Source organism: Ranitomeya imitator, chromosome 7, assembly GCF_032444005.1.
Source record: "Ranitomeya imitator isolate aRanImi1 chromosome 7, aRanImi1.pri, whole genome shotgun sequence".
NCBI classification, from domain to species: Eukaryota; Metazoa; Chordata; class Amphibia; order Anura; family Dendrobatidae; genus Ranitomeya; species Ranitomeya imitator.
Window position 1 is genome coordinate 85,905,256 of NC_091288.1, and position 27,195 is coordinate 85,932,450.

The 27,195-nt window shown below is 44.0% G+C and overlaps 1 protein-coding gene across 3 annotated transcripts in view; it reads left to right on the plus strand.

Annotated features, from left to right (window-relative positions):
- The window catches only part of KIAA2012 (KIAA2012 ortholog), a 401,298-nt gene that overhangs the window by 163,116 nt on the left and 210,987 nt on the right, over nt 1-27,195 (plus strand). For all 3 annotated transcript variants that reach the window (XM_069733571.1, XM_069733572.1, XM_069733570.1), the window contains exon 11: nt 9,865-10,002. In XM_069733571.1, the coding sequence (XP_069589672.1) occupies nt 9,865-10,002 (138 nt within the window). The remainder of the gene's footprint in view (nt 1-9,864; nt 10,003-27,195) is intronic.

Here is a 27,195-nt window from a genome sequence, read left to right on the forward strand (position 1 = left end):
ATGGGGCGTGGCTCAAAGGATTCATTAGGGGCATATCGCATCTGATGATCTCGCATCAGATGCAATACGCCAGTGTGACGCCGGCCTTAGTGTGTGTACTTGAAATGTTGTCCCCAGCCAATTGCTGAGGGGCAGCTCCTATATAAAGTTCCCCTGCCCTATGGGCGGGGCCTAAGCTATTCACAAAGCTAAGGAACTTTGCTATGTGTGTTTGTGTTCCTGCACCTCTCCTGTCTATCTTTTGGTACCAAAGTCCTAGCCTTGATTCCTGTTTTGGCGCCTGTCCTGGAGGTGGTATATCCACGCCCGAATCCTTGATCTTGTACCTGTCCTGTACCTGACCCTGTCTGAACTGTGTCTGCTATATTATGTTCCTGGAATCCCTCTTCATCTGGAGTCTCATACCCAGTGACTTTGAGGTTCTTGTAGCCGGTGTTTCTGCTGAGCATCTATTACTCTGTGCTCTGGCTACCATGCGGTGCTAGCTCCTGGTAAGCCCAGCAATCCTGTGGATCTAGCATTATCCCGCTTGAGTTTCTTCCTAGGTCCGATGCTCGGAGCCTGACAACCGCAGTCTGGAACCTGATGACCGCTGTCTGGACCTTGGAGCCTGATGACTGTGGTGATGCCTCTAGGTCATGTCGGATGTCCAGAACCGAACAACTCCTGTCTGGATGTTTTGATCTCCCCGAGGTCATTCATCCTTCTGTTTAAACTCCTGTCTGATGTCTGCCGGTGACCCTGGGTCCAGATGTCCTGATGTCCTGCCTGCGTCCTGATGACCTCGTGTTCCCTGATGTCCTTCCTGTGCCCGATGTCCTGATGTAACTGATGCCCTGGCCTGCCACGCCAGTGTCCCAGCCGACGACCAGGGCTGCCACGTCAGTGTCCCAGATGTCTATCCGGTATTCCTGATGCCCTGCCTGTATCCAGATGCCCTGATGTCCTGTCTGTACCCTGATGTCTTGCCTGCGTCCTGGTGACCTTGTGTACCCTGATGTCCTGCCTGTGTCCTGATGTCCTTCCTATGTGTGCCTCGGTGATCCGTTGGTGTCTTGGGGTCCACTGGGTGGTACCCTTCTGGGAGGTGTGGAATTGGGAGCCTGACATCATTATGTTTTGTTTATGTACTGTTACTTTACTTTAGTAAACTTTACTTTCTCTATACCGGAAGTTGTGTGGTGTAATCAAGTCCTACGTGTCTCTTTCCTTGTCCACATGTTCAGCTGCCTGTTATGATCAGGTGGCCTTGGAGCAGCATGAAAACTTTCACTGGAGTAGGTGGTAACTATACTGACCGCAAACCCTGATCATAACACCGCAACTAGAAGTAGCCGTGGGGTGTGCCTAACAAAACCAAGACACCTCGACACAGCCGGAGGACTAACTACCCCTATAGATGGAAATAGGAATTCTACCTTGCCTCAGAGCAGAACCCCAAAGGATAGGCAGCCCCCCACAAATATTGACTGTGAGTGAGTAGTAGAGGAAAAGACACACGCAGGCAGAAAACAGGATTTAGCAAATGAGGCCACACTAGCTAAACAGGAAAGGATAGGACAGGATACTAAGCGGTCAGTATTAAAAATCCTTCCAAAAATATCCACAGCAGAAAATACAAAAACTCCACCATCTAACTAAAGATGTGGAGCGTATATCTGCAACTCCAGAGAATCCAACAAGACTGAGAAAACACTGACACAGTCTAAGCTGGACAAGAGAAAAACAAATGAATAGCACAGAATATAAGCACACTGCATGTGTGCCACAGAAAAAGAAACAGACACTTATCTTTGCTGAATTGGCAGCTAAGCAGGAGAAGCCAGAAAGTGATCCAACACTTCACAAGAAAAATTGACAACTGGCAAGGACTAAAGAATCCTGCACACCTAAATATCCCAGTCAGAACTGCAATCAGCAGATACACCTGGCCAGGACTGCGACTCAGAGACAACTGCATTCCCACCTACAACCACTGGAGGGAACCCAAAAGCAGAATTCACAACAGCTGCCACAGAACTCCGGTCTCTGCCTTCCCCTAGTTTGGGTAGTCCTGGGTTCCCCTCTGCGGTATAAAGGGTCCGTATTGCGTCCCAGGGGGGTGCTCGCCCCACGCCTTCTGAGGTCGGTCGGCTTGGGGGCCTCTATGGGCTGGGCCGCATCAGCGGCTGCAGCTGACTGTGACACTATTCTAAGAAAATCTGAGTTCCGAGAGTCAAATAGCACTCTTTCCCTCCTGAGTCTCACCGTGTGGCTAAGCAGTACTGTACAGCCACATATGGGTTTTGCCAAGTTCAAAGGAAATTGTGTGACAAATCTTGATGCTATTTTTACCTATTTCCCTGTGTGAAATTGCACAATCTGGGGCTAAAAGAAAACATTTTTGCGGTAAAAATGTAATTATTCTCTCTGCAACGCCCAATAATGTATAATTCTGTGACACACATGTGGTGTTAATATGATCGCCACACCTTTAGATGAATTTATTGAGTGGTGTAGTTGATAAAATGGGCTCACTTATGGGGGGCTTTTGCTGTTCTGGCACCTCAGGGGCTCTGCCAATATCACGTGGCACCTGCAAATCATTAAAAAAAAATCTGCACTATAATATAAAGCTCCTTTCCTTTTAAGCTTTCCACTGTGCTTGAAAAATGGTTTCTGATTACATGTAGGGTGTGATCGCTGTGGCTGTGGAGCCACTGCATCACTGGCCAGGCTTACCCTGGGGGGCCAATAGTTTCCGATTACATGTAGGGTGTGATCGCTGTGGCTGTGGAGCCACTGCACCACTGGCCAGGCTTACCCTGGGGGGCCAATAGTTTCCGATTACATGTAGGGTGTGATCGCTGTGGCTGTGGAGCCACTGCACCACTGGCCGGGCTTACCCTGGGGGACCTGATTAAGTCACTACTGGTCTTCACTAGAGCCTCTGATGATGATAGGCTTGGGCCATTAGGGTAGCCACCTGGTGCTACTCCAGAGAAGTCCTCCGACCTGCAGCAGCTGGCCAATGTGTCAAGACAGGCATACAATGTACAGATGACACAGGCAGAGACTTAGACAGTCAGAGGTCGGGGTAGGCAGCACAGGATCGGAAGAAATCAGATGAAAGGAGCAAAATGCCTGGGCTGGTAACAGGAGAGATAACACTATAATACACTAAACGGAATACTAGGAGATGAACTGCACTAGGAACTTAAGTTCAGGCATGGTGTGCAGGGTGGAGCTGCTTAATATATCCCCTGCTGGCAGGGATAGACCAGGGAACTTAAATTCTGCAAGACACACAGGTTAAATTCCTGCAGAGTTTGGCCCTGCCTTCCTATAGCCAGGTGGAAATTCTTAGCAAGAGGAGGATGTAGCAATGCTGCTAATGCTGCAAGAGGGAGTTTGGTGTGATGCCTCGAGACTAAGAGGAGAAGAGTGATGAGCTCAGGGAGTAGAATGGGGCAGAGAAAGTGCGGGAGCCGCCAGTGTGACAGCACCCCTTCCACTTACACCCCCCTCCATTTTTGGCCAGACAAACCTTTCCGAGATGATAGGGGAAAAAATTTTCTCCACAGGCTCCAGGGAAGATGTTAGATCTCTGGCTGTCAATTCATCCTTAATGCAACCGGACAGACCCTGCCAGAAGGTCGTTACCAGGGCTTAATCATTCCAAGCCACCTCTGTAGCCAAGGTACGTAAATGTAAAAGCATACTGAGCCACGGTGTCCATGCCTTGACTCAGAGTCAAAAGGGATGAGTTGGTTGAGGAGGTGTGCCCTGGTACCTCGAACACTGCTTGGAACATCTCCAGGAATTTCCCCAAATTGCGAGTCTCAGAACCTCCACGTTCCCAAATGGGGTTTGCCCAAGCCAGGGCTTGTTTAGACAGCGGAGAGATCATAAATGGAATCTTGGTCTTGTCCAAGGAGAAAGATGGGCGTGAAGTGGATTTGGGGTCACTTATGGCACCTCCAAACCATTGCAGCAAAATCTGAACTCCAATATGGTGCTCCTTCCAATTAAGCTTTGCACTATACCTCAAAAGTACTTTTCGAACACATATTGGGTATTGGCATACTCAGGTAAAATTGCGTAACAAATTGTACCATTTGTTTTCTCCTATTAACACTTTTGAAAATTAAAAACATAAGGCCAAAGCAACATTTTGCTGGGAAAAAGTGGTAATTTTCCATTTACTGAACCCATTGCTTTACAATTCTGTAGCTTGCCTTAGGCTAGGTTCCCATTGCGTTAATGGGACCGCGCTAACGGACAGCGTTGCACGGCGAAATTAACGCCGTGCAATGCGTCCGTTAGCACGCCCTTTAACAGCAATGGGGACGCGCATCACTAGCGCGTGCCATTTTCGGCACGCGCTAGCGATGTGCCGGTGTTTTGTGGCGCGCCGCGGATGCTGCTTGCAGCGTCCGAGGCGCGCCCGCGGTCCGTTCCCCACTCTCGCAGATCGGAGATCTGCAAGAGCGGGGACGTTTAACGTGACCCCTTTAAAACACATTGCGTTAGCGCAATCCGCTAGCGCTAGGCGCTAACGCAATCTGAACTTAGCCTTAGGGTTAAAAATGTTCACTATAGCACTAAAGGAATTCTTCAAAAGGTGCAATTTGCAAAATGGGGTCACTTGTAGGAGTTTGTGCTGTTTTGGCAAGTCCATTGCTATTCAAATGCAACAATTCAAGCCAAAATGGTGCTCCAAAATTCAAATCGCGCCTCATCCCTTCCATGCCTTGCCTTTTACTCAAACAGTAGTAGTCAGTAGCATTCACACACACACTGAATTCTGGTATGAAAACAATGTTGCATTTATGTTTCATTGGTTGCACAGTATCAAACAAAAAACACACACATAAATCCCTAGCCTTGTCCAGGCGTTAACTAAACACAGACCCTTGCTACTCATACACAGCTGAGCTAGTCCCAGTCTGGTCAAACAAAACAGCTATCGTCCATAGCAACCCATGATACTGGTGTACACTGTGCATACTCCTCTCAGAAAGAGATTGTGGCTTGTCTCTCTCTTCAACTTCAACACAAATCCACTCTGGTCAGCTTCACCCCAGCTGACTGACTTAGGTGAACACCATGCCTGGTTATATGCAGAGCTAGCCAGGTGCAGAAATCAAAGCCAGTAGAGCTAGGATTTAACCCTAGCCTACTTGACTCTGCTAAACCACATATAGGGTATTGGCACACTCATAAGAAATTGCACAAAATATTGTGCTGCCATTTTCTCCTTCTACTCTTGGGAAAATTTATAAATTTGGGACTAAGGTAACATTTTTGTGGAAAATGTAATTTTTCAATTTCACATCCCAATATTAAAAAATTCTGTGAACTATCTGTAGGTTCAATATGCTCACCTCACCACACATTTGTTGAATTCCTTTAGGGGTGAAGTTTCCAAAATTAGGTCACCTGCGGGGTTTCTACTATTTTGGTACCTCCGAGGCTGGGCTCGGCAAATGCAACATGGTGTCCATAATATATTCCAACCAAAACTGTGCTCCAAAGTCCAAATTGCGCTCCTTTCCTTCCGAGCCCTGCTATGCACTCAGTAGCTTTTGACCACATTTGGGATATCATCGTGCTCAGGAGAAATTGCACAACAAATAGGTGCATTGCTCCTCTAACCCTTCTGGAAATAAATCATTGGGGCTAAAGCAACATTTTTGGGAAAAATAACAAATTTTTGTTGTTTTAATTCACGTGAAGCAACTGAAGGGTTAACAAACTTCCTAAGGGTATGTTCACACTATGCGGTTTTAACTGCGGAACCGCCGCGATTTTGCCGCTGCGGGTCCGCAGCTGTTTTCCATGCAGGGTACAGTACAATGTTACCCTATGGAAAACAAAAACCGCAGTGCACATGATGCGGAAAATCCCGAAAAAAAACGCGCAGAATTGCTGCGGAAAAAAAGAAGGACCATGTCACTTCTTAGTGCAGAATCGCAGCGATTCTGCACCCATAGAAATGCATTGATCCGCTTACTTCCCGCATGGGGCTGTGCACACCATGCGGGAAGTAAGCGGATAATGTGCGGGTTATACCCGGGGTGGAGGAGAGGAGACTCTCCTCCAGGCCCCGGGAACCATATTTGTGGTAAAAAAAAAAAAAGAATTAAAATAAAAAATAAGCTATACTCACCTTTGAAGTCTCAGCGCTGCACGCGGCCGTCTGGTCTCAGGTTTGTAATGCGACCAGGACCTTAGGTGACGTTGCGGTCACATGACCGTGACGTCACCGAAGGTCCTGGTCGCACAGCATCTTTGGAACCGGACCGCCGCCTGCAGCGCCGAGGAGATCGGGACGTCAGAGGGTAAGTATATAATTATTTTATTATTTTTAACATTACTATTGATGCTGCATATTGCTGCATATGCAGCATCAATAGTAGGGGTAAAATCCCGCAGCGGAACCCGCAGGACAAACCGCGATAAATCTGCAGGGATAACCGCAGCGGGTTTGCCCTGCAGATTTATCAAATCCGCTGCGGGAGAACCCGCAGGACAGAACGCAACGTGTGAATGTGGCCTTAATGTGGTTTTGAATACCCTTTAAGGGTGCAGTTTTTAAAGTGGTGTTACTTTTGGGTGTTTTGTTAAATATAGGTCCCCAAAAGTCTCTTCAAATGTGAAGTGGTCCCTAATAAAATACATTTTGTAAATTATGTTACAAAATGTTGTAACACAAAAAAATATGTTTAAAAAATTATGCTGATGTAATGTAGATGCGTGGTAAATGTTATTTATTAATTATTTTTAGTGGCATGACCATCTATTTTAAGGGCATAAAAATTAAATGTTTGAAAATTGCGATTTTTCTTTTTTTCTTCTAGATTTCCAATTGTTTTGACTGAAATATACCACTGAGGCCACGTTCACAAGATCGGTATTTGGTCATTATTTTACCTCAGTATTTGTAAGCCAAAATCAGAAGTGGAACAATCAGAGGAAAAGTATGAGATAAACACGTCACCACTTCTGTATTTTTCACCCACTCTTAGTTTTGGCTTACAAATACTGAGGTAAAAAACTCACTAAATACTGAACGTGTAAGCTAGGCCTAATATAAAGTATAATGTGTGATGAAAAAAAAAAAAACTGTTTCAGAATCACTGAGATATGTTGAAGCATTTCAGAGTTATTACCACATAAAGTGACTGTCGTCAGAATTGAAAAATTTGGCCTGGTCAGGATGGTGACAATAACCTTCAGCAATATGGGGTTAATGACTCATTATCTGTCTAAAACTGGTTCTAAATCAGGGTTGTCCATCTAGCTAATCGGTATTCAGATGTGTCCGCTCTTCGCCAGTCATTACACTGGCTGCCCATTCATTATAGAATCCAATTCAAAGTACTTGTTCTCACCCACAAAGCTCTCCACAGTGCGGCACTCCCATACATCCCTTCCCTCATTTCTGTCTATCGGCCTAACCAACCACTGTACTCTGCGAACGACTTTCGACTGACCTCTGCACTAATCCGTACCTACCACTCCCGACTCCAAGACTTCTCCCGTGCTGCTCCAATCCTCTGGAATGCTCTACCCCAAGATATTAGGACCATTCACAATTTGCACAGTTTTAGGCGCTCGCTCAAAACACATTTGTTCAGAGCGGCCTATCACGTTCCCTAATCAAAGTCATTTTATGTGTAAGGGTACCGTCACACAGTGGCACTTTTGTCGCTACGACGGTACGATTCGTGACGTTCCAGCGATATCCATACGATATCGCTGTGTCTGACACGCAGCAGCGATCAGGGATCCTGCTGAGAATCGTACGTCGTAGCAGATCGTTTGGAACATTCTTTCATCGCTGGATCTCCCGCTGTCATCGCTAGATCGGTGTGTGTGACACCGATCTAGCGATGCGTTCGCTTGTAACCAGGGTAAACATCGGGTTACTAAGCGCAGGGCCGGGCTTAGTAACCCGATGTTTACCCTGGTTACCAGCGTAAATGTAAAAAAAAACAAACACTACATACTTACATTCCGGTGTCTGTCAGGTCCCTTGCCGTCTGCTTTCCCGCACTGACTGACTGCCGGCCGTAAAGTGAAAGCAGAGCACAGCGGTGACGTCACCGCTGTGCTGTGCTTTCACTTTACGGCCGGCAGTCAGTGAGTGCGGGAAGCAGATGGCAAGGGACAGACACCGGAATGTAAGTATGTACTGTTTGTTTGTTTTTACGCTGGTAACCAGGGTAAACATCGGGTTACTAAGCGCGGTCCTGCGCTTAGTAACCCGATGTTTACCCTGGTTACCCGGGGACCTCGGCATCGTTGGTCGCTGGAGAGAGCTGTCTGTGTGACAGCTCCCCAGCGACCACACTACGACTTACCAACGATCACGGCCAGGTCGTATCGCTGGTCGTGATCGTTGGTAAATCGTATGGTGTGACGGTACCCTTAGTGTGTGTGTAGCCCACTCACTATCTCCACCTATCCCCCACTCCCTGAAGATGGCTGGACCATCATTGTAAATACACACCTGTACTTTGTATCTCCCCCACCTCATTGTAGATTGTAAGCTCTCACGAGCAGGGTCGTCTTATTTCACTTTATTGTATTGTTAATGTTGTTACTTATGACTGTTGTGTTTGAAACTGTTAAACTGTAAAGCGCTGCGGAATATGTTGGGGCTATATAAATAAAGATTATTATTATTATAGTCACTTCGCTGACAAGTGTTCCTCACAACCCCATAGCATGCAGGTGTTTTTAGTGGGAGGGGAGTAATCCACTGCCGGAAAGCTCTGGGGATGGCTTATCCCAGATAACAAGAAAGGAATTGGCCATACTGAAGTTCATTCTTTAGACTGGAATCACAAAAGAAATGTTTGGTGCAGTATTTTGCAGGAAACATTACAACTACTGAGGACGACATGCTACGTTAATAGCATGGAGATCCATCTATGGCTAAGTTCACATTTGCGTTGTGCGCTGCTGCGTCGGCAACGCAACGCACAGCGCAAACAAGAACGCATGCAAAACGCATAGTTTTGTGACGCATGCGTCCTTTTTTTGCCGGATTTTGGACGCAAAAAAAAGCATCTTGCTGCGTCCTCTGCGCCCTAACGCTTGCAGCAAAAAAGACGCATGCATCACAAAACGCATGCAAATGCATGTCCATGCGCCCCCATGTTAAATATAGGGGCGCATGACGCATGCGTCGCCGCGGTGGCGCCCGACGCACCACCGCAAGACGCTAATGTGAACGTAGCCTAAGTCATGATGCTGCTTGTTAATTCTGTACAATTTCAGACTCCAGTGTTCTGAAGACTTTTCATTCGCGGTTGTACTGTGTAGGTTGTCATGTTAGATCATAAAGCTATACCTTACAGCGGCACATAAACCATTGAGCTGATTCATTCCAAACAACTTTTTAGGGAAATTTCGACACCTTTTTTTTTTTTAAACACATCAGCCTCCTGGCGCAGGCACTGAGAATCCTCACAGTGCGCAATGCATGTGTTATGAGGATTCACAAGTCTACAGCGACAGAGTGAATGCGGACTTGTACTATAAGACCAGACAACACTTTTAAAGAATAATGTACACGTATCTCCTATAGAGTTTGCATGGAGCAGCAGCACGCAAGCTTCAACTTTCCATACAAACTCCTCTTGCAAGGAAGAACAGGAAATTAGATGACAAGATTTACTGTTTGAGTTGATTTATAATGGTATTGTAATAATATTTCCTAATATGTTGGTTGCACATGCTGTTTTTTTCCATTTTATTCGATTATTGTTGCAGCTGTTGGATAAATATAGTATATGTTAACTGCGATAACTTTTCTCTTTCTCACATAACTTTGCATAAATTAGCTTCATATATGTCTGTTTTTTTTTAAAGAGTGCTGTAAAGGAAGTTCTGTAGGAAGCCTTATAATGGGCCCTGATGGGGAGATCGTATGCCTCTCTCTTATGGGAGCAACACGGGATACGGACATTTCCATTCGTTTTGATTTCATACCTGAGGAGGAAGAGGAAGGTAACGTTTATTGTAGAATGTGAATGGTTATGGCCAAAATATTTTTGCAACGTCTGTTCTAGTTCATATAAAAAAAAAAAAGGGGTTTGGTACCATGTTAGCCTACTGAAAAAATAATGCTCTCAGTGTGAAAAACAAGATAATCTTGCAGTTATTTTATTTTTGTTAGCCATTAAAAGGTATCATAATTACAAGATTATCTTGTTTTTCGCACTGAGTTCATACCAATGATGAGGACTGTGTGAGGGCCAGACAAGGTCACATCAAACTCGCCCATCCATGCCTTTCTGAACATTTCTTTGTGCACTGTGCTCAGTCATGCTGGAACAGAGAAGAGCCTTCCCCAAACTGTTCCCACAAACATACTGTTGTCCAGAATATCTTCTTATGATGAAGCATTAGGATTTCCTATAAGTAATGCTCTAAGGCAGGGGTCCCCAACTCCAGTCCTCAAGGCCCACCAACAGGTCATGTTTTCAGGATTTCCTTTGCATTGCACAGGTGATGCAATTATTACCTGGGCAAGATTAAGGAAATCCTGAAAACATGACATGTTGGTGGGCCTTGAGGACTGGAGTTGGGGACCCCTGCTCTAAGGAATCCCTTAAAAAACATCCAAAAGCATTATCCCTCCTCAACCCAGTTGGCACTATGCAGTCAGACAGGTAACATTTTCCTGGCATTAAAAAAAAGGAATTGTCAGCGTGCCCAGTATGGCCAGAATGCACAGCAAGGCTCAGTCCCATCTTCAGTCAGAAAAAGTACAGAATTCAGTATCCCTATGTGGTAAAATCCAGAAACCTTTGTTAAAGATGTTATAAAAATACATGGGCCAATTCATGTCTCATACCAATTCAGGGCCCATGATATCTTTCAACACCAGCAGTTAAAAAAAAACAAACTATCTCCTATCAGGCATATGGCCCTTCATAAGGTTAAATATTTGTACATCATATGACCCTGCCCCAATTGCTTATCATTCCAATCCTCCAATCTAAAGACATCTCAAATGTGGCAATATACAAGTTATCCTCAGCAGATTGATTGTATAAGGACTGAAACCTACCCAATAAGGGAAAAGGAACCAAGCTCTAATACTTGGGAATCACCTACTGTACTTATGATAAAGGTGCTGTACTGTGAGGCTGCAGTGTAAAGTATCCCCTAATACTTAGTACTTAATTTAATATCTGGCAGGTCTAGTCCTCTGTATTACACAGAAGGACAATTGGACTTTATGCTATGGATATAATTGCTAGGTAAACCAGCACTGACCTCGGTGGAATTGTAGTGATAGATTTTAAAAATACCCAATAAAGAATATTTTTAACAATTTAATCTACTCTGGCCAGTGAATTCTGTCTATCTTGTCCAAAAAAGGCGTCACACCAGACTAGCAGTTCCAGTTAAAAAAAAGTGGATATTTAATTAGCCCATAGATAATAATTACTTAAAGGGAACCTGTCACCCTCAAAATCGATGGTGAGGTAAGCTCACCGTCATCAGGGGCTTATCTACAGCATTCTGTAATGCTGTAGCTAAGCCCCCGATGTTACCTGAAAGAGGAGAAAAAGACGTTAGATTATACTCACCCAGGGGCGGTGCTGCTGCGGTCTGGTCAAATGGGTGTCTCTGGTCCGCTGCGGCGCCTCCCATCTTCATTCCATGACGTCCTCTTCTGATCTTCAGCCGCGGCTCCGGCGCAGGCGTACTTTGTCTGCCCTGTTGAGGGCAGAGGATAGTACTGCAGTGCGCAGGCGCTGGAAAGGTCAGAGAGGCCCGGCGCCTGCGCACTGCAGTACTTTGCTCTGCCCTCAACAGGGCAGACAAAGTACGCCTGCGCCGGAGCCGTGGCGTGAAGACCAGAAGAGGACGTCATGGAATGAAGATGGGAGGCGCCAGATCAGACCTGAGACACCCATTTGACCGGACCAGCAGCGGGACCACCCCTGGGTGAGTATAATATAACGTCTTTTTCTCCTCTTTCAGGTTACATCGGGGGCTTCTCTACAGCATTACAGAATGCTGTAGATAGGCCCCTGATGACGGTGAGCTTACCTCACCATCGATTTTGGGGGTGACAGGTTCCCTTTAATGAGCTAAAATGTTGCACCAGTTTACTATGCAATAATATATTTACTCTTGTTGGAATAAGTTTAAATGCAACAACTCCATTCCTGTTGTAGTCTGCATTGAATGTCTATGAGTGTTCATTTGTCAGCTATGCTGTGATTGTTAAAGTTTGTACAAAAAGGTCAGAGGACTCTCACTGATTGCATCATTCTGCTGCTGTTTCCTTCACAGAGAGACATGTGTTACATGGACTAGATTATATCGGTAGTTACTGTCAAAGCTTTCTTATTTTGTTCCAGTTCAAGCTGCATATATTAAACACAGTTTGCCTTACGTTGGATTCTGCTGCTTATATGAAGTAACACGCGCTGCTGTGGTAATACTCCGGCTAACAGGTTATGGGCCCAGCCACCGGAAAGTAAATGGTAAAAAGCCCAGTCACCGGAATAAGCAGCGAGCCAAGCGCAGACAGCACAGAGGAACCCCCGGAATACAAGGACACCGGAACGCAAAGGTACCGCAGTGTACAGAGCACCGGACAGCGCAGCTTAAAGGGCCAGTAACAAAAAAAAAAAAAAAAAAGGTACAAGAGACAAGAATGTCTACAGAAAGGAATGCAGTGAAGTACACAGTGCCAAGTCTCACAAATCACAATTACAGCTCCTGGAAATTCAAGGTAAAGATGTTACTTATAAGAGAGGGTACATGGAAATGTATTGAACAGCCTGTGCCTGACCCAGTACCGGGTGATTGGCTAGAGACTGATCAGAAAGCACAAAGCACTATTTCCCTCAGCATAGATGATAACCAGATTGTACATGTATGCAAATGTGATACTGCAAAGAAAATGTGGGAAGAATTACAGAAAGTGCATGAAAGGTCAAATCTCAGCAATAAGCTATATCTTATGAGAAAGCTGTATCAGTCTAAATTAAGTGATGGCCAGCATATGCAGGACTATATCAGAAACACCCTAGAGATTGTGGAGCGCCTAAGGGGTATTGGTGAAGAAATTAAAGATTTTCATGTTGCTGCATTACTATTAAGTGGTCTTCCAGAAAGTTATGACACGCTTGTGACTGCATTAGATGCCAGACCAGATGATGAACTCACACTAGAATATGTGAAAGGGAAACTTGCAGATGAATACAAGAGAAAGTCAGAGACTATTAGCAATAATATATGCAAAGCAGAAGCAGCATTAAAGACACAGTACTTTTCTAAAGCTCAGAGTCATTTAAAGGAAACTCGTGAATGTTTTGTCTGTAAAAAGCCTGGTCACCTTAAAGCAGACTGCAGAGTGTGGAAAGCAAGAATGAATCAGTTTAAAAAGCAGGACAGTCATCAAAAGGTTAAAACAGCTGTAAAGAAGGAAGATGCATGTATTGCGACTGCATTTGGGGTCAGCACAAGCCCATATGCAAACCATGTTTGGTGTATTGACTCTGGAGCGACTGCTCACATGACACGTGATAAAGATTTCTTCATTAATCTAGATGAAAGCAAGTCTGAAAAGGTAATTTTAGCTAATGGTCACTATATGACATCAGAAGGAATAGGAGATGGTTATCTCCATTGTCAAGTTCAATCCTCAGCACAAGTCAGAAAAATCCCAGTTAAAGACGTGCTGTATGTTCCCAAACTTGAAAGTAACCTTTTATCTGTAAAGAAGCTTGCACAACAGGGAAATATAGTTACATTTAAGGATGACAGATGCATCATTTCAAAGAAGGGTCATACCCTTGCCGAAGGAAAAATCAAAGATGAACTTTATCAGCTGAAATGCAATGAAACTGTTTACAGTGCTAGACAAGATTTTCATAAGGACTGTATTCATGTGTGGCACAGACGCCTAGGCCACAGAGATCCAGAAGCAGTAAAGAAACTAGCTCAACTTGCAAATGGTATTGCAATCAACCAGTGTAATCAAACAATGAAGTGCACAAGTTGCCTAAAAGGGAAAATGTCCAGAAAATCGTTTCCTAAAGTAAGCACTACTAAATCTGCACAGATACTGGATTTGATACATACAGATGTGTGTGGTCCAATGAGTGTTCTTACTCCCAGCAAGAAGAGATATTTTCTCACATTCATTGATGATTATTCCAGATATACTGTTACTTACCTACTTCAAAGTAAAGATGAAGTTCCACAGAAACTTGAAGAATATCTTGCTGCAGTTCTTAACAAATTTGGAAGAATACCAAAGGTACTGCGAGCAGATAATGGAACTGAATATACAAGTGGTAAAGTGCAAACCATCCTGAAAAAGAATGGAATCGTGTTCCAGACAACCGTTCCATACAACCCAGAGCAGAATGGCACAGCAGAGAGAAAGAACCGAACTCTTTGTGAAAGTGGAAGAAGTATGCTATTTGATGGAAACCTACCTACAACATATTGGGGAGAAGCCATCATGACTGCTACCTATCTTCAAAATCGACTGCCAAGTAAAGCTACAAGTAAAACTCCATATGAGCTATGGAACTGTGAGAAGCCCAACCTGAAGCATCTCAGGATATTCGGAAGCAAAACTTTTGTGCATGTTCCCAAAGAAAAACGTTCTAAGTGGGAATCTCATGCAAAGGAAGGAGTTCTTGTGGGGTACAGTGAAACTCAGAAAGGATACAGAATCCTGCACCCACAGACCAACACAGTAACAATCAGCAGAGATGTAGTGATTGATGAAAACTCAGTATCGCTCAAATTTCATGAGGTTACGCAAATAATTCAACCTAAGGAACAAGAATTTCAGTCAGTGATTCCAGACATTGAAGAGAATCTCAAAGAAAATACTGAAGTCTGGATATGCTCTGAAAGTACTGAAAAAGAAACAGAAGAACCAAGCCAACCTCAGGAGATCAGAAGATCAGAAAGATCAAATAAAGGAATTCCAGCTAAACGCCTTTCTTATATGGTCAGATCAATTCCAGAGAGAGGAAGATGGAAGTTTTCTTCTTAATCAAAATTCTAAAATCTCCACAGTTCTAAACCAGTTTGGAATGTCAGAAGCCAAAGGCATATCAACTCCAATGGATCCATCTTACCTAAAATTGGAAGGAGAAGAAGATCTGCTACCCACAAATGACAGTTACAGACAAGCAGTGGGGGCACTTCTATACATAGCAACCACAACCCGTCCAGATATCTCAGCCACAGTGGGAATTCTCTGCCGACGTGTAAGCAAGCCACGCCAAAGAGATTGGAATGCAATTAAGAGACTTCTTCAGTATCTTAAGGCAACCCAAGAGTTAAGTCTAAAGATTTCTGCATCAGGAGATCTAATTCTCAGAGGATATGTAGATGCAGATTGGGCTGGAGACTCAAGTGATCGAAGATCAACAAGTGGTTACTTGTTCAAGTTAGGACACACTTCAATCTCATGGTCCAGTAGAAAACAAGTGTCAGTTGCATTGTCTTCTACAGAAGCAGAATATACATCAGCTGCTCATGCAAGTCAAGAGTTAATTTGGTTGAAGCAACTTTTGGAAGAATTCGGCAAACCACTAGCTGAACCAACTGTTATCTATGAGGACAACCAAGGATGTATCAAGCTCGCCAGCAGTGAAAGGATAAGTGCAAGAACAAAGCACATTGATGTTAAACATCATCACTTGCGTGACTTAGTAGAGCGTGAAGTTCTAAAGTTTGTTTACTGTGAATCTGACAAGATGTTAGCAGATGTTTTGACAAAGCCATTGTCAAGAGCCAAGTTTGAAGAATTCAGAACTGCAATGGGACTAACAGGATAAGCAGTTGTTGAGTGGGGGTGTTGGAATAAGTTTAAATGCAACAACTCCATTCCTGTTGTAGTCTGCATTGAATGTCTATGAGTGTTCATTTGTCAGCTATGCTGTGATTGTTAAAGTTTGTACAAAAAGGTCAGAGGACTCTCACTGATTGCATCATTCTGCTGCTGTTTCCTTCACAGAGAGACATGTGTTACATGGACTAGATTATATCGGTAGTTACTGTCAAAGCTTTCTTATTTTGTTCCAGTTCAAGCTGCATATATTAAACACAGTTTGCCTTACGTTGGATTCTGCTGCTTATATGAAGTAACACGCGCTGCTGTGGTAATACTCCGGCTAACAACTCTAAATAAATATCCACACTTTTTCACTGTTATGGTGGAGTACAGCCGTTTTTCTGACTATATTTTGCACTCACCATCCATAGTCACCTAAGTTGTTCTTTATAAACTTTGGTTCCTAATCTCTGTTTTGCTTATGAAGAAAGACGGGTTAATAAGAGGGAGGCTTTTTTGGGGGGCTGCTGAGAAGTACAGATGTAAAAACATGTGTGTTCCATTTATAGAACGACTCTGGTGGGCCGTGATGGCCTATCCTGAAGCAGTAGTATTCTTACCAGTTTAACCCTGTATTGCACACTACATTTATAGCCATAATTGCTTATCTTAGTGAGATGAATTTCCTTCAGTCTATACAATTTTAAATGTGACAACAACCATTTTGCAGACACTAGGAAATTTCTCAACCACAGGGCATAAATAACCGTAATATGCAGCATTAGGTAGTGTTGGGATAAAGGACTATACAGGCAGCCGAATGAAAACTGAAATATTATTAGGCAAGGCTTCATTACTGATTTATGGTCAGTTAGAAAAAAAAAGGTCGGAAAGTGAAGTTCATTAGACATTGATGGGTCACTGGGGGTTCTTATTAGTGATTACTGAGCCACAGGGGAGAGAACAGTTTAAAACTCCTCTTATATTTTCAGTGGTGAAACAGACTGGAGCGGCGGCCCCCTCCTTCCCCCTTCATGCTTTTACATTGCAGTCCACCCCCTGGTTTTGCCCCTTCTACTCATGACTCCAGACTAAATCAATAGTCCACACTTGCAGGCCTGACTCCATCACACTGTGATTGTCAGGAAGAAAAACAAACCTCGCTGACAAAGGTCCCAGCAGAGTGCAAAGAATACAAGACTGGGTGAATGTCAGACAGATGTCCAGAAAAAGAGTGAAAAGAAAAATATCCAAGGCACTCTGTTAATATTACAGGATTGTCCTCTTATTATTCAGATCTATTTTTTTACGCTTTGTGTTTTTGTCTCTTTGGACATAAGATGCCTTTTTTTCCCTACTTTATGATGTTGTTAACAAAAGAATGCTAATTGTGTGATTTGCTGCAGACACTTCTCTTTTATAGGCTCACCACTTAACATTACTCTGCTGGTAAACACAACTGTAATTACCAGGCATCTAAATTAGGGAGAGGCCAAGGCTACCAATGTCCTGTACCTAAATTGCATTTTTATTTATTTTTATTAATATATTTATACTTTTTGTTATCTTCTTGAACATAGTTTGAGCTGCTAAGGACCTTCATTCTAGTAAACTGCAGATGATTGGAATATTTTTTTTTTACACTACTGCCCATTCCCATAATATTATATGATGAGAGGGTGTTCTCGCATAAGGTGTGATAAAACACGCTAAAGTATCCACATCAGAAATATGTGACTAGGGATAACTCTACTCTACTGGAGCTCATAGTCTTATTTCTTGCACCTGCATATATATATAACTGTTTGGGAAATGAAAGAACAGGATCAAATGTAAAATGTATGCATGTGGTGCAACTTGATCAACAACAAAAAATGCCCTGAATTAATATTGACCATTAGATTAAAAACTTAAGTCCCAATGCATCAAAGCAATTTTGCCAGAATTCTGCAATACATTGCTTTGAAAAGTCACATCATTTGTGCGCAACTTGGAGCTGCTCAAAAATGTGGTAACTTCAGTGTTTTCATGCCAGTTTTTCCCAGCTCCACCAAAATGGGACAGAGGCATGGCGTGGGCAGTGTAGGACTGGGGTGCTAAGGGCCCACCAGTAACACTGACTTTGGAGGCCATCAGGTGCTAATACAACTCTATGAGAAAAAACGGATCCAGCAGAAAAAAAAACGGATTTTTTTTTCAAAATTCGCCTAATTGTGCCTGACGGCAAAAACCTGATGTGTTAAAAACGACGTGGGCTCCCGTGCAATTTTCTGTGCCAGATGGGGAAAGCCGACGGCCAGGGGGCAATATTTGTAGCCTGGGAAGGGGGTAATACCCATGGCCCCTCCCAGGCTATGAATATTATTATTATTATTATTTATTTATATAGCACCATTGATTCCATTGTGCTGTACATGAGAAGGGGTTACATACAAGTTACAAATATCACATACAGTAAACAAACTAACAATGACGGACTGATACAGAGGGGCGAGGACCCTGCCCTTGCGGGCTTACATTCTACAGGATTATGGGGAAGGAGACAGTAGGTTGAGGGTTGCAGGAGCTCCGGTGTTGGTGAGGCGGTAGCTCCGGTGTTGGTGAGGCGGCTATGCCTCGCAGCTGTCTGCATAGCCTTTACTGGCTATTAAAATAGGGGGGCCCCAAAAGAAAATGACGTGGGGTCTGTACTGTGCTTTACGGCCGGCCCTCACAGTCAGTGTGGGAAGCTGACGGTGAGGGACGTGACAGACACCAGAATGTATGTACTGTTTTTTTTTTTTTTACATTTACAATGGTAACCAGGGTAAATATCGGGTTACTAAGCGCGGCCCTGCGCTTAGTAACCTGATGTTTACCCTGGTTACCCGGGGACTTTGGCATCGTTGGTCGCTGGAGAGCTGTCTGTGTCTCCAGCGACCACACAACGACTTCCCAACGATCACGGCCAGGTCGTATCGCTGGTCGTGATCGTTGGTAAATCGTTTAGTGTAACGGTACCTTTAGTTAGAATAGTGATAGTGATCATCATTAATCTACTTTCTGATGACCCTATATCATATTTGTCATGCACTGATCAATCGGAGCCTAGACATATTCAAGCCTTTATGTGAGCTAAAGGCCCCTTCACATTAAGCGACGCTGCAGCGATACCGACAACGATCCGGATCGCTGCAGCGTCGCTGTTTGGTCACTGGAGAGCTGTCACACAGACCGCTCTCCAGCGACCAACGATGCCGGTAACCAGGGTAAACATCGGGTAACTAAGCGCAGGGCCGCGCTTAGTAACCCGATGTTTACCCTGGTTACCATCCTAAAAGTAAAAAAAAACAAACACTACATACTTACCTACAGCCGTCTGTCCTCCAGCGCTGTGCTTCTCTGCACTCCTCCTGTACTGTCTGTGTGAGCACAGCGGCCGGAAAGCAGAGCGGTGACGTCACCGCTCTGCTTTCCGGCTGACCGACGCTCACAGCCAGTACAGGAGGAGAGCAGAGCACAGCGCTGGAGGACAGACGGCTGTAGGTAAGTATGTAGTGTTTGTTTTTTTTTACTTTTAGGATGGTAACCAGGGTAAACATCGGGTTACTAAGCGCGGCCCTGCACTTAGTTACCCGATGTTTACCCTGGTTACCAGTGAAGACATCGCTGGATTGGTGTCACACACGCCGATCCAGCGATGTTAGCAGGAGTCCAGCGACGAAACAAAGTTCTGGACTTTATTCAGCGACCAACGATCTCCCAGCAGGGGCCTGATCGTTGGTCGCTGTCACACATAATGGAATTTATCTGTGGAAAGAAGGGTTAGGCCGGCGTCACACTGGCGTATTGCATCGGATGCGAGAACAATGTAAAGCGCTGCTGTAAAGCGCTGCGGAATATGTTGGCGCTATATAAATAAAGATTATTATTATTATTATTAATGACACTCGGCTCCTGCTCGCAGCAGAGCAGGAGCCGAGTGTCATGCGTCTGTGCTCCGATTCTCTCGCACAGGGAGGATCGGAGCACAGCTGCGGAGGAGGCGGAGAAATGAATTTCTCCCATCTCCTCCATTGCTTGGGTCCGCTTATAACGCACATCACTCGGATGATATCCGAGTGGTATGCGCTGTCTCACTCGCACCCATAGGCTTATATGGGTGCGAGTGAGCCGAGAGTTTTCCTCGGTCCGAGACAATCGCAGCATACTGCGATTGTCTTGGACCGAGGAAAACTGACAACAAAAAGTCGGCTGCTGGGAGCTGTCCCATAGCTTAACATTGGTCCGAGTGCAAGGCAATTTTTTATCGCATTGCACTCGGCCGTTTAAAACGCCAGTGTGATGCCGGCCTTAGTCTCAGGCATGTTGGATTTCAACATGCCTGATCATTTTGTTCTTAAATAGAGTCTGTCAGCATCATTTTGTAAAGTAAAGGCATGGAGATAATGGTGGTGTTATGCAGATTAAATTGATACCTTTTGGTGAAGAAGCCGCAGTGTGGTTCTTCTTTAATCACTGTTTGAATTTTTCTGCTAATTAGATTTCGGTGCACAGGGAACTTGGTGAATGAATAGAATGCATGGGAATGTACTGTAGTTACCTCGAGTCGCGGTGATGCGCCCTCTGCTGGATGAACTCATATGAACTCGAGCGTGGGAAAATATTCTGAAAAGTTCCCAGGCTCGAGTTCATATGAGTACATCCAGCAGAGGGCGCATCACCGTGATTCGAGGTAACTACAGTACATTCCCCTGCATTCCATTCATTCACCAAGTTTTACAGTCAGGAGCACAGCTGCATTAGCAGAGCTCCTGGGTGTAAAATGATTTAACCCCTTCAGATGGATTTACAGCGTGGGACAAGACTGTAACGACGGAAGGTATGGAATATTGTTGTTTGTTTTTTTTTTAACTTTGTTTCAGGTGACAAGGGTCTTCAGGTGGATTAAGAGTATAATAAAATATTACAACAAACCTGTGTCTTTATTTCATTAAAATAATAATAATTTTTAATAATGTGTGTGTGTTTTATTAATCATTTCGTGCTATTGGATTAATAATGGATAGGTGTCATAATTGACGCCTCTCCATTATTAACCTGGCTCAATGTCACCTTACAATAGCAAGGTGACATTAACCCTTCATTACCCCATATCCCACCACTACAGGGGAGTGGGAAGAGAGAGGCTAAGTACCAGAATAGGCGCATCTTACAGATGTGCCTTTTCTGGGGTGGCTGGGAGCAGATGTTTTTAGCCAGGGGGGCCAATAACCATGGACCCTCTCTAGGCTATTAATATCTGCCCTCAGTCACTGGCTTTCCCACTCTGGCAGAGAAAATAGCACAGGAACCCACGCCAATTTTTTCCGGGATTTAACCCTTTAATTTAATAGCTAGTGACCCCAAATTTGATACAAAGACACTTCTTACATTACTAAAGAGGAATATGTAATAAAAGAAGGGATATGAGATGGTTTACTGTTTGTAAACCATGTCTCATATCCTGTCGGGTTTGTGAAGGAGATAGGAAAAGCCGGCAATTGAATTACCACCTTTTCTTCTATCTAGCGCTGAATTAAATATAAATATATATATATATATATATATATATATATATATGTGTGTGTCTCACTGATATTTGAGCCGATGGATCCATGATATGTCCGTTTTGCAAGCCTGCGAGAAAAAAATCACCGTATGGAAGCCATACTGATGCCATACGGATAACACACGGATAAATTTGTGCGTAAAAATCGCATCCTCGCATTAAATACGGAACAGTGTTTTGGGACAATTACTGCGTATTACAGCTGTAAAAAACGGACCGTATTTACTTACGCCTAGTGTGACGCCGGCCTAAGTCATTGGGATTTGCCAACAAAATTGTCCACAGCTGGCCATACACATAAGGGCTTGTTCACATTACATTAATACTGTATGTTGGGCACACACTGGGCATGAGAGGGGGATGCAGATTATGATTGAATAAATGAAAATGATATTGAGACTGTGTCACTCTAATAAGAAAAAAGTTGTCAAAAAGGTAAAATGTTGGATTCAGTTTGAACTCCTCGTCCATCTTTTTATGTTTGCTTGTTTTTTTTTGCTGGATGCATATTTCTCCAATAATAAGGATTGCGTCTCAGGATATATTTAGAGGGGTGTCGGTTATTGATCAGATAGAAAGGAATATCTTCCATTTGTTGACTAGTGATTTTCCCAGACAGGATGGTATATAAGGAGCATTAAAGACATTCAGCAAACACCATGACTTTAGGCCGGGGTCACACTTGCAACTACAATGCGAGAAACTCCCGGCACAGAGCCTCCGGCACTCGGGACCAGAGCGCGTGGCTGCATGTATTTGTATTCAGCTGAACACTTTGGTCCGAACCGACGGCGGCAATGCCGGGTATTGAGGCGAGAAACTCACTTGAGTTTTTCACCTTGCAGTTGCAAGTGGGACACCGGCCTAAGGTGGTGTTTCGCTGTTGTACTGTGTATAGATTTGTACTTACTCAGCTGCGGTTGAGGTAGACACACAGGAAGCGGTATTGCTGAAATTTCCAGGCAAGTTTACAGTATTTAAGGCTATGTGCACACGTTCAGGAATTTTTGCGTTGTTTTCAAGTTGTTTCACTATAAAAGCGCGATAAAACCGCAAAAAAAACGCATACATTAAGCATCCTATTATTATACTGCATTCCGCATTTTTTGTGCACATGCTGCGTTTTTTTCCACGGCGGAATCGCATTCCGGAAAAAAACGCAGCATGTTCATTCCTTTTGTATAATCGCGGGGATTCCGCACACATAGGAATGCATTGATCCGTTCACTTCCCGCATGTGGCTACGTCCACCATGCGGGAAGTAAGCAGATCATGTGCGGTTGGCACTCAGGGTGGAGGAGAGGAGACTCTCCTACAGGCTCTGGGAACCAAATAATTGTAAAAAAAAAGAATTAAAATAAAAAATTATGATATTCTCACCTTCCGGCGTCCCCAGCAGTCTTACCGCTCCTTGCGATGCTCCCGTTCCCAATAATGCCTAGCGGCAATGACCTATGATGACATAGCGGTCTCACGAGACCACTACGTCATCACTGGTCATTCTCGCAATGCATTATTGGGAACGGGAGCATTGCGAGCAGCGGGAAGACGCCGGAAGGTGAGAATATCATGATTTTTTATTTTTTAAATTATTTTTAACATTAGATCTTTTTACTATTGATGCTGTATAGGCAGCATCAATAGTAAAAAGTTGGTCACACTTGTCAAACACTATGTTTGACAAGTGTGACCAACCTGTAAATCAGTTTTCCAAGCGATGCTACAGATCGTTTGGAAAATGCTAGCATTCTGCTTGCTAATTCCGCTTGTAAAAGGCTAAGTCCGCAAGGACAGGGTCCTCTCCCCTCTGTACCAGTCTGTCACTGTAAACTTTATTACTGTAAACGATATCTATAAAGGTACCTTCACACTCAGCGACGCTTCAGCGATACCGACAACGATGTCGATCGCTGCAGCGTCGCTGTTTGGTCGCTGGAGAGCTGTCACACAGACAGCTCTCCAGCGACCAACGATGCCGGTAACCAGGGTAAACATCGGGTTACTAAGCAGTGCCGCGCTTAGTAACCCGATGTTTACCCTGGTTACCATCGTAAAAGTAAAAAAAACAAACACTACATACTTACCTTCCGCTATCTGTCCCCGGCGCTGTGCTTTCCTGCACTGACTGTGAGCACAGCGGCCGGAAAGCACCGCTGTGCTTTCCGGCTGGCCGGCGCTCACAGCCAGTGCAGAGAAGCACAGCGCCGGGGACAGACAGCAGAAGGTAAGTATGTAGTGTTTTTTTTTTTTACTTTTACGATGGTAACCAGGGTAAACATCGGGTTACTAAGCGCGGCCCTGCGGTTAGTAACCCGATGTTTACCCTGGTTACCAGTGAAGACATCGCTGAATCGGCGTCACACACGCCGATTCAGCGATGTCTGTAGGGAGTCCAGCGACGAAATAAAGTGCTGGCCTTCTAGGATCCTGATCGCTGCTGCGTGTCAAACTGAACGATATCGCTATCCAGGACGCTGCAACGTCACGGATCGCTAGTGATATCGTTCAGTGTGACGGTACCTTAACTCTGTATGTAACCCCTTTCTCATGTACAGCACCATGGAATTAATGGTGCTATATAAATAAATAATAATAATAATAGTGTTTAGTGGGAAAACGCATGCCAATGCTGCATGCATTTTTCCCGCTGCAGGGAGTTCCGGAATTTCCGCGGAAATTGCCGCGGCAATTCCGGACGTGTGCACATAGCCTAAAACTTTATTAACCACTCAGGAAAGCAAACAAAAGAACAACCTTTTCTGGCACAAAGTGAAAACCCAGAGTAAAAAGTCCATACAACATATATCGGGTCCGCCTGCTCAGGATAGTGTCCGGTTCTTTAGGCCTTAGCGAAGATCCACACATGTTCAGATTCCAGTTCCAGACACTGAATGAGACACTTGGTCTCCATTTTATCTGCCAATCCACGCCAATGGGGTTGGGATATGTGAGCAGTCGTTCCCACCCATCTCTTATGACTGCTTGTAAATCCCAGCCCTGGAATGGCCTACTAACTCTGTCAGCACTATATTTGCTGGTGCATGCTTCCAAGCTCACATCACCGGAGCTAATAACCGCGATGACACATATCTCCCCTCAAGGACCCATCTGGCAGCCATCTTACAGCTGCTATGGGTGTTTTGTGGAATTTTTAATATGAAAAAATAAAACGCCAGGTATTTTTATGTGTAGCTGGGTCCATCTCTGTTCGTTGACTACAAATAGCTTAAGGAAAAAAAGAAAGAGAGCCCCGTTAAAAATAAAAAAATGAAAACTGTGGGAATTTGGGGGTACTAACACGTCAGAATGTGATCCACCTCCCATCTACCTATTTTCTTCTGTATAAATACTAATAATTATAAAATACCAGAAATTAAATAAATATCAGCCACACTTCTGTGCCGTTTTCTTTCTCCCTTCTAGTGTGCGCATAGACAGTGGCTATGTCAGAAAGCAAATCCAACCTTTGTAAAAGTGGCAATGACCAATAAACATTGTTGCTATTTCTTGAATGGAATGACTTAAATTACATACATAGTTACATAGCTATTGAGTCTGACAAGGCTGGTGTACAAGCTTTGAAAATCTCTGTTAAAATTGCTGTATAATCCTCATGTTAAAATTATAATTTCACAAGTCCAGCAACTGATCATAGATGCCTATTTTAGCATGAGGCAGGAATATTTTAAGATGAGATTATATAACCAAAATGACATGGATTTTGAAAGCAAGTACACTAGTTCGATGAGATCTATTTATAATATATGCAGTTTGTACCGTGAAATTTGGTGGCCAGCGTATCTCCGAGTGTGAGACAATCAGCTCCTGTAGGGAGCATGCTCAGAATGTCCCAAACCAAGACTATTGTTACCGTGCCCCTGTGGTTGTAACAGTGCGTAACTAAATGAAAAAAAAAAAGCCAAATTCCTCTTCATGTCTGGAAACAATAAGGCAGATGGTAACCTTGACATCACAGATCAAAATTTCAGCCCCGTTTTTCAGGACAGATTTTTGCCGCATGTTGAAGTGATTAGAGACCTCTTTCCAGCAATAACTAATTGGTCTTCATGCATTCGTTTAAATAAAGGGGGCTTCCTTCCAGGGTTTGTTGTCTTCAGTCTTGGACCACAGTTTTCTCGCTTGTTAAAGTGGTGGACATAGCAAATTCCTGTAAACTGGCGCATCTACAGTAACTCGTGGGCTGCTGAAAATTCATCATTTTCTGAAGTCTGGCAATGAGCCTAAAGTAGCCTTCTTTACTCCTGATAATGATCTGTTTCAACCCTCCCAGATCCAGAGGGAAAGTTCTAAAATTGGGGTTATGTCCTGATTTCAGCTGTACCACAAGAAGACAATGGTGGAGCACGGATCCCACAGATCCATGCTACACTGTCCCATCTGGATAGAAACTAAAGGACGTGCAAGGATCTTCAGGTCACATTATATTCTTCAGTCACGTGACTGTGCGGCAGAGACCAGATCAATCACAGAGGAGCAGGAATGCAAAAGGATACACAGACAAGTGGAATGCTTATGTGGAGACCACTGTGGGGAATTCATATCGTGTGGGAATTATACTGTGTGAGGGCAACTATGAAGGCATCATAAGGTATCAGTGACTGTCAAAGCATTATACAATGTGTGGTGGTATCATACTATGGTGAGGCTATCATATTGTGTGGGGGGGCATCATCTGATGTGGGGGGGCATTGTGGGAGCAGCATACTGTCTGAGAGCATTATACTGTGTGTGAGTGACAGTGGGAACATTATACTGTGTGGGGACTATTATAGGAGCATACTGTGTGGGCTGCTAGGCTATGGGGAAATTATACTGTTGGGGGTCAACTGTGAGGACATGCTGTGTGTACTATGGCGACAAAATACTGTCTGGGGGAACTGTAGGAGCATTGTATTCCTAGGTGGACATTGTGGGGCCATCATAGTGTGTGTGGTCATCTGTGAGGGCAAAATATTGAGTGTTGGGTCCATTGATGGGGACATCATACTGTCAGGAAGACGATGGGAGCATTATATTATATGGATGGAGAATGTGGGGCATTTCACTGTGTGAAAGGGACCATGGGGGCATTATTGCTTTATATACATAGCTACATAGGTACATAGGTTGAAAAAGGTCCTAGGTCCATCAGTTTCAACTTTTCTCCGTCAATTTTACATTTTGTCACTAAATATCTACAACCAACCATGTTATGTGTACTGAGGAAATCATCCAGCACTTTTTTAAAAGCAGATATAATGACTGCCAGTACTACCTCTTGTGGCAGGACATTCCATGGTCTGACTGTTCTAATGTGCCTTTCTTCCACTCATAATGAGTGCTCCCTGGTCCTTAGTATGGTCTTTGGAAGGAATAAGTCATTTGCCAGTCCTGTGTACAGACCACACATGTATTTATACATATAAATGAAATCTCCTCTGAGACATCTTTTTTCTAAGCTAAACAAGCCCAACTTTTCCAACTCTCATCATATGAGAGGTTTTCCATCCCTTGAAATAATCTGGTTGCGTGCCTTTGAACTGACTCTAACTTCTGAATATCCTTTTTAAAATGTGGAGCCCAAAACTGGATCCCATATTCTAGATGTGGCCTCACCAGTGATTTATAGAGCGGTAACATCGCGGGATGTAATCTCTCTTTTTATACACCTTAAAATATTGTTTGCTTTTGCAGCTGCTGCTTGACATTGAGTACTGCTGCTCAGCTTACTTGTAGCTAGACTACCCAAGTCCTTCTCCTGATCTGTAGTCCCAAGTATACT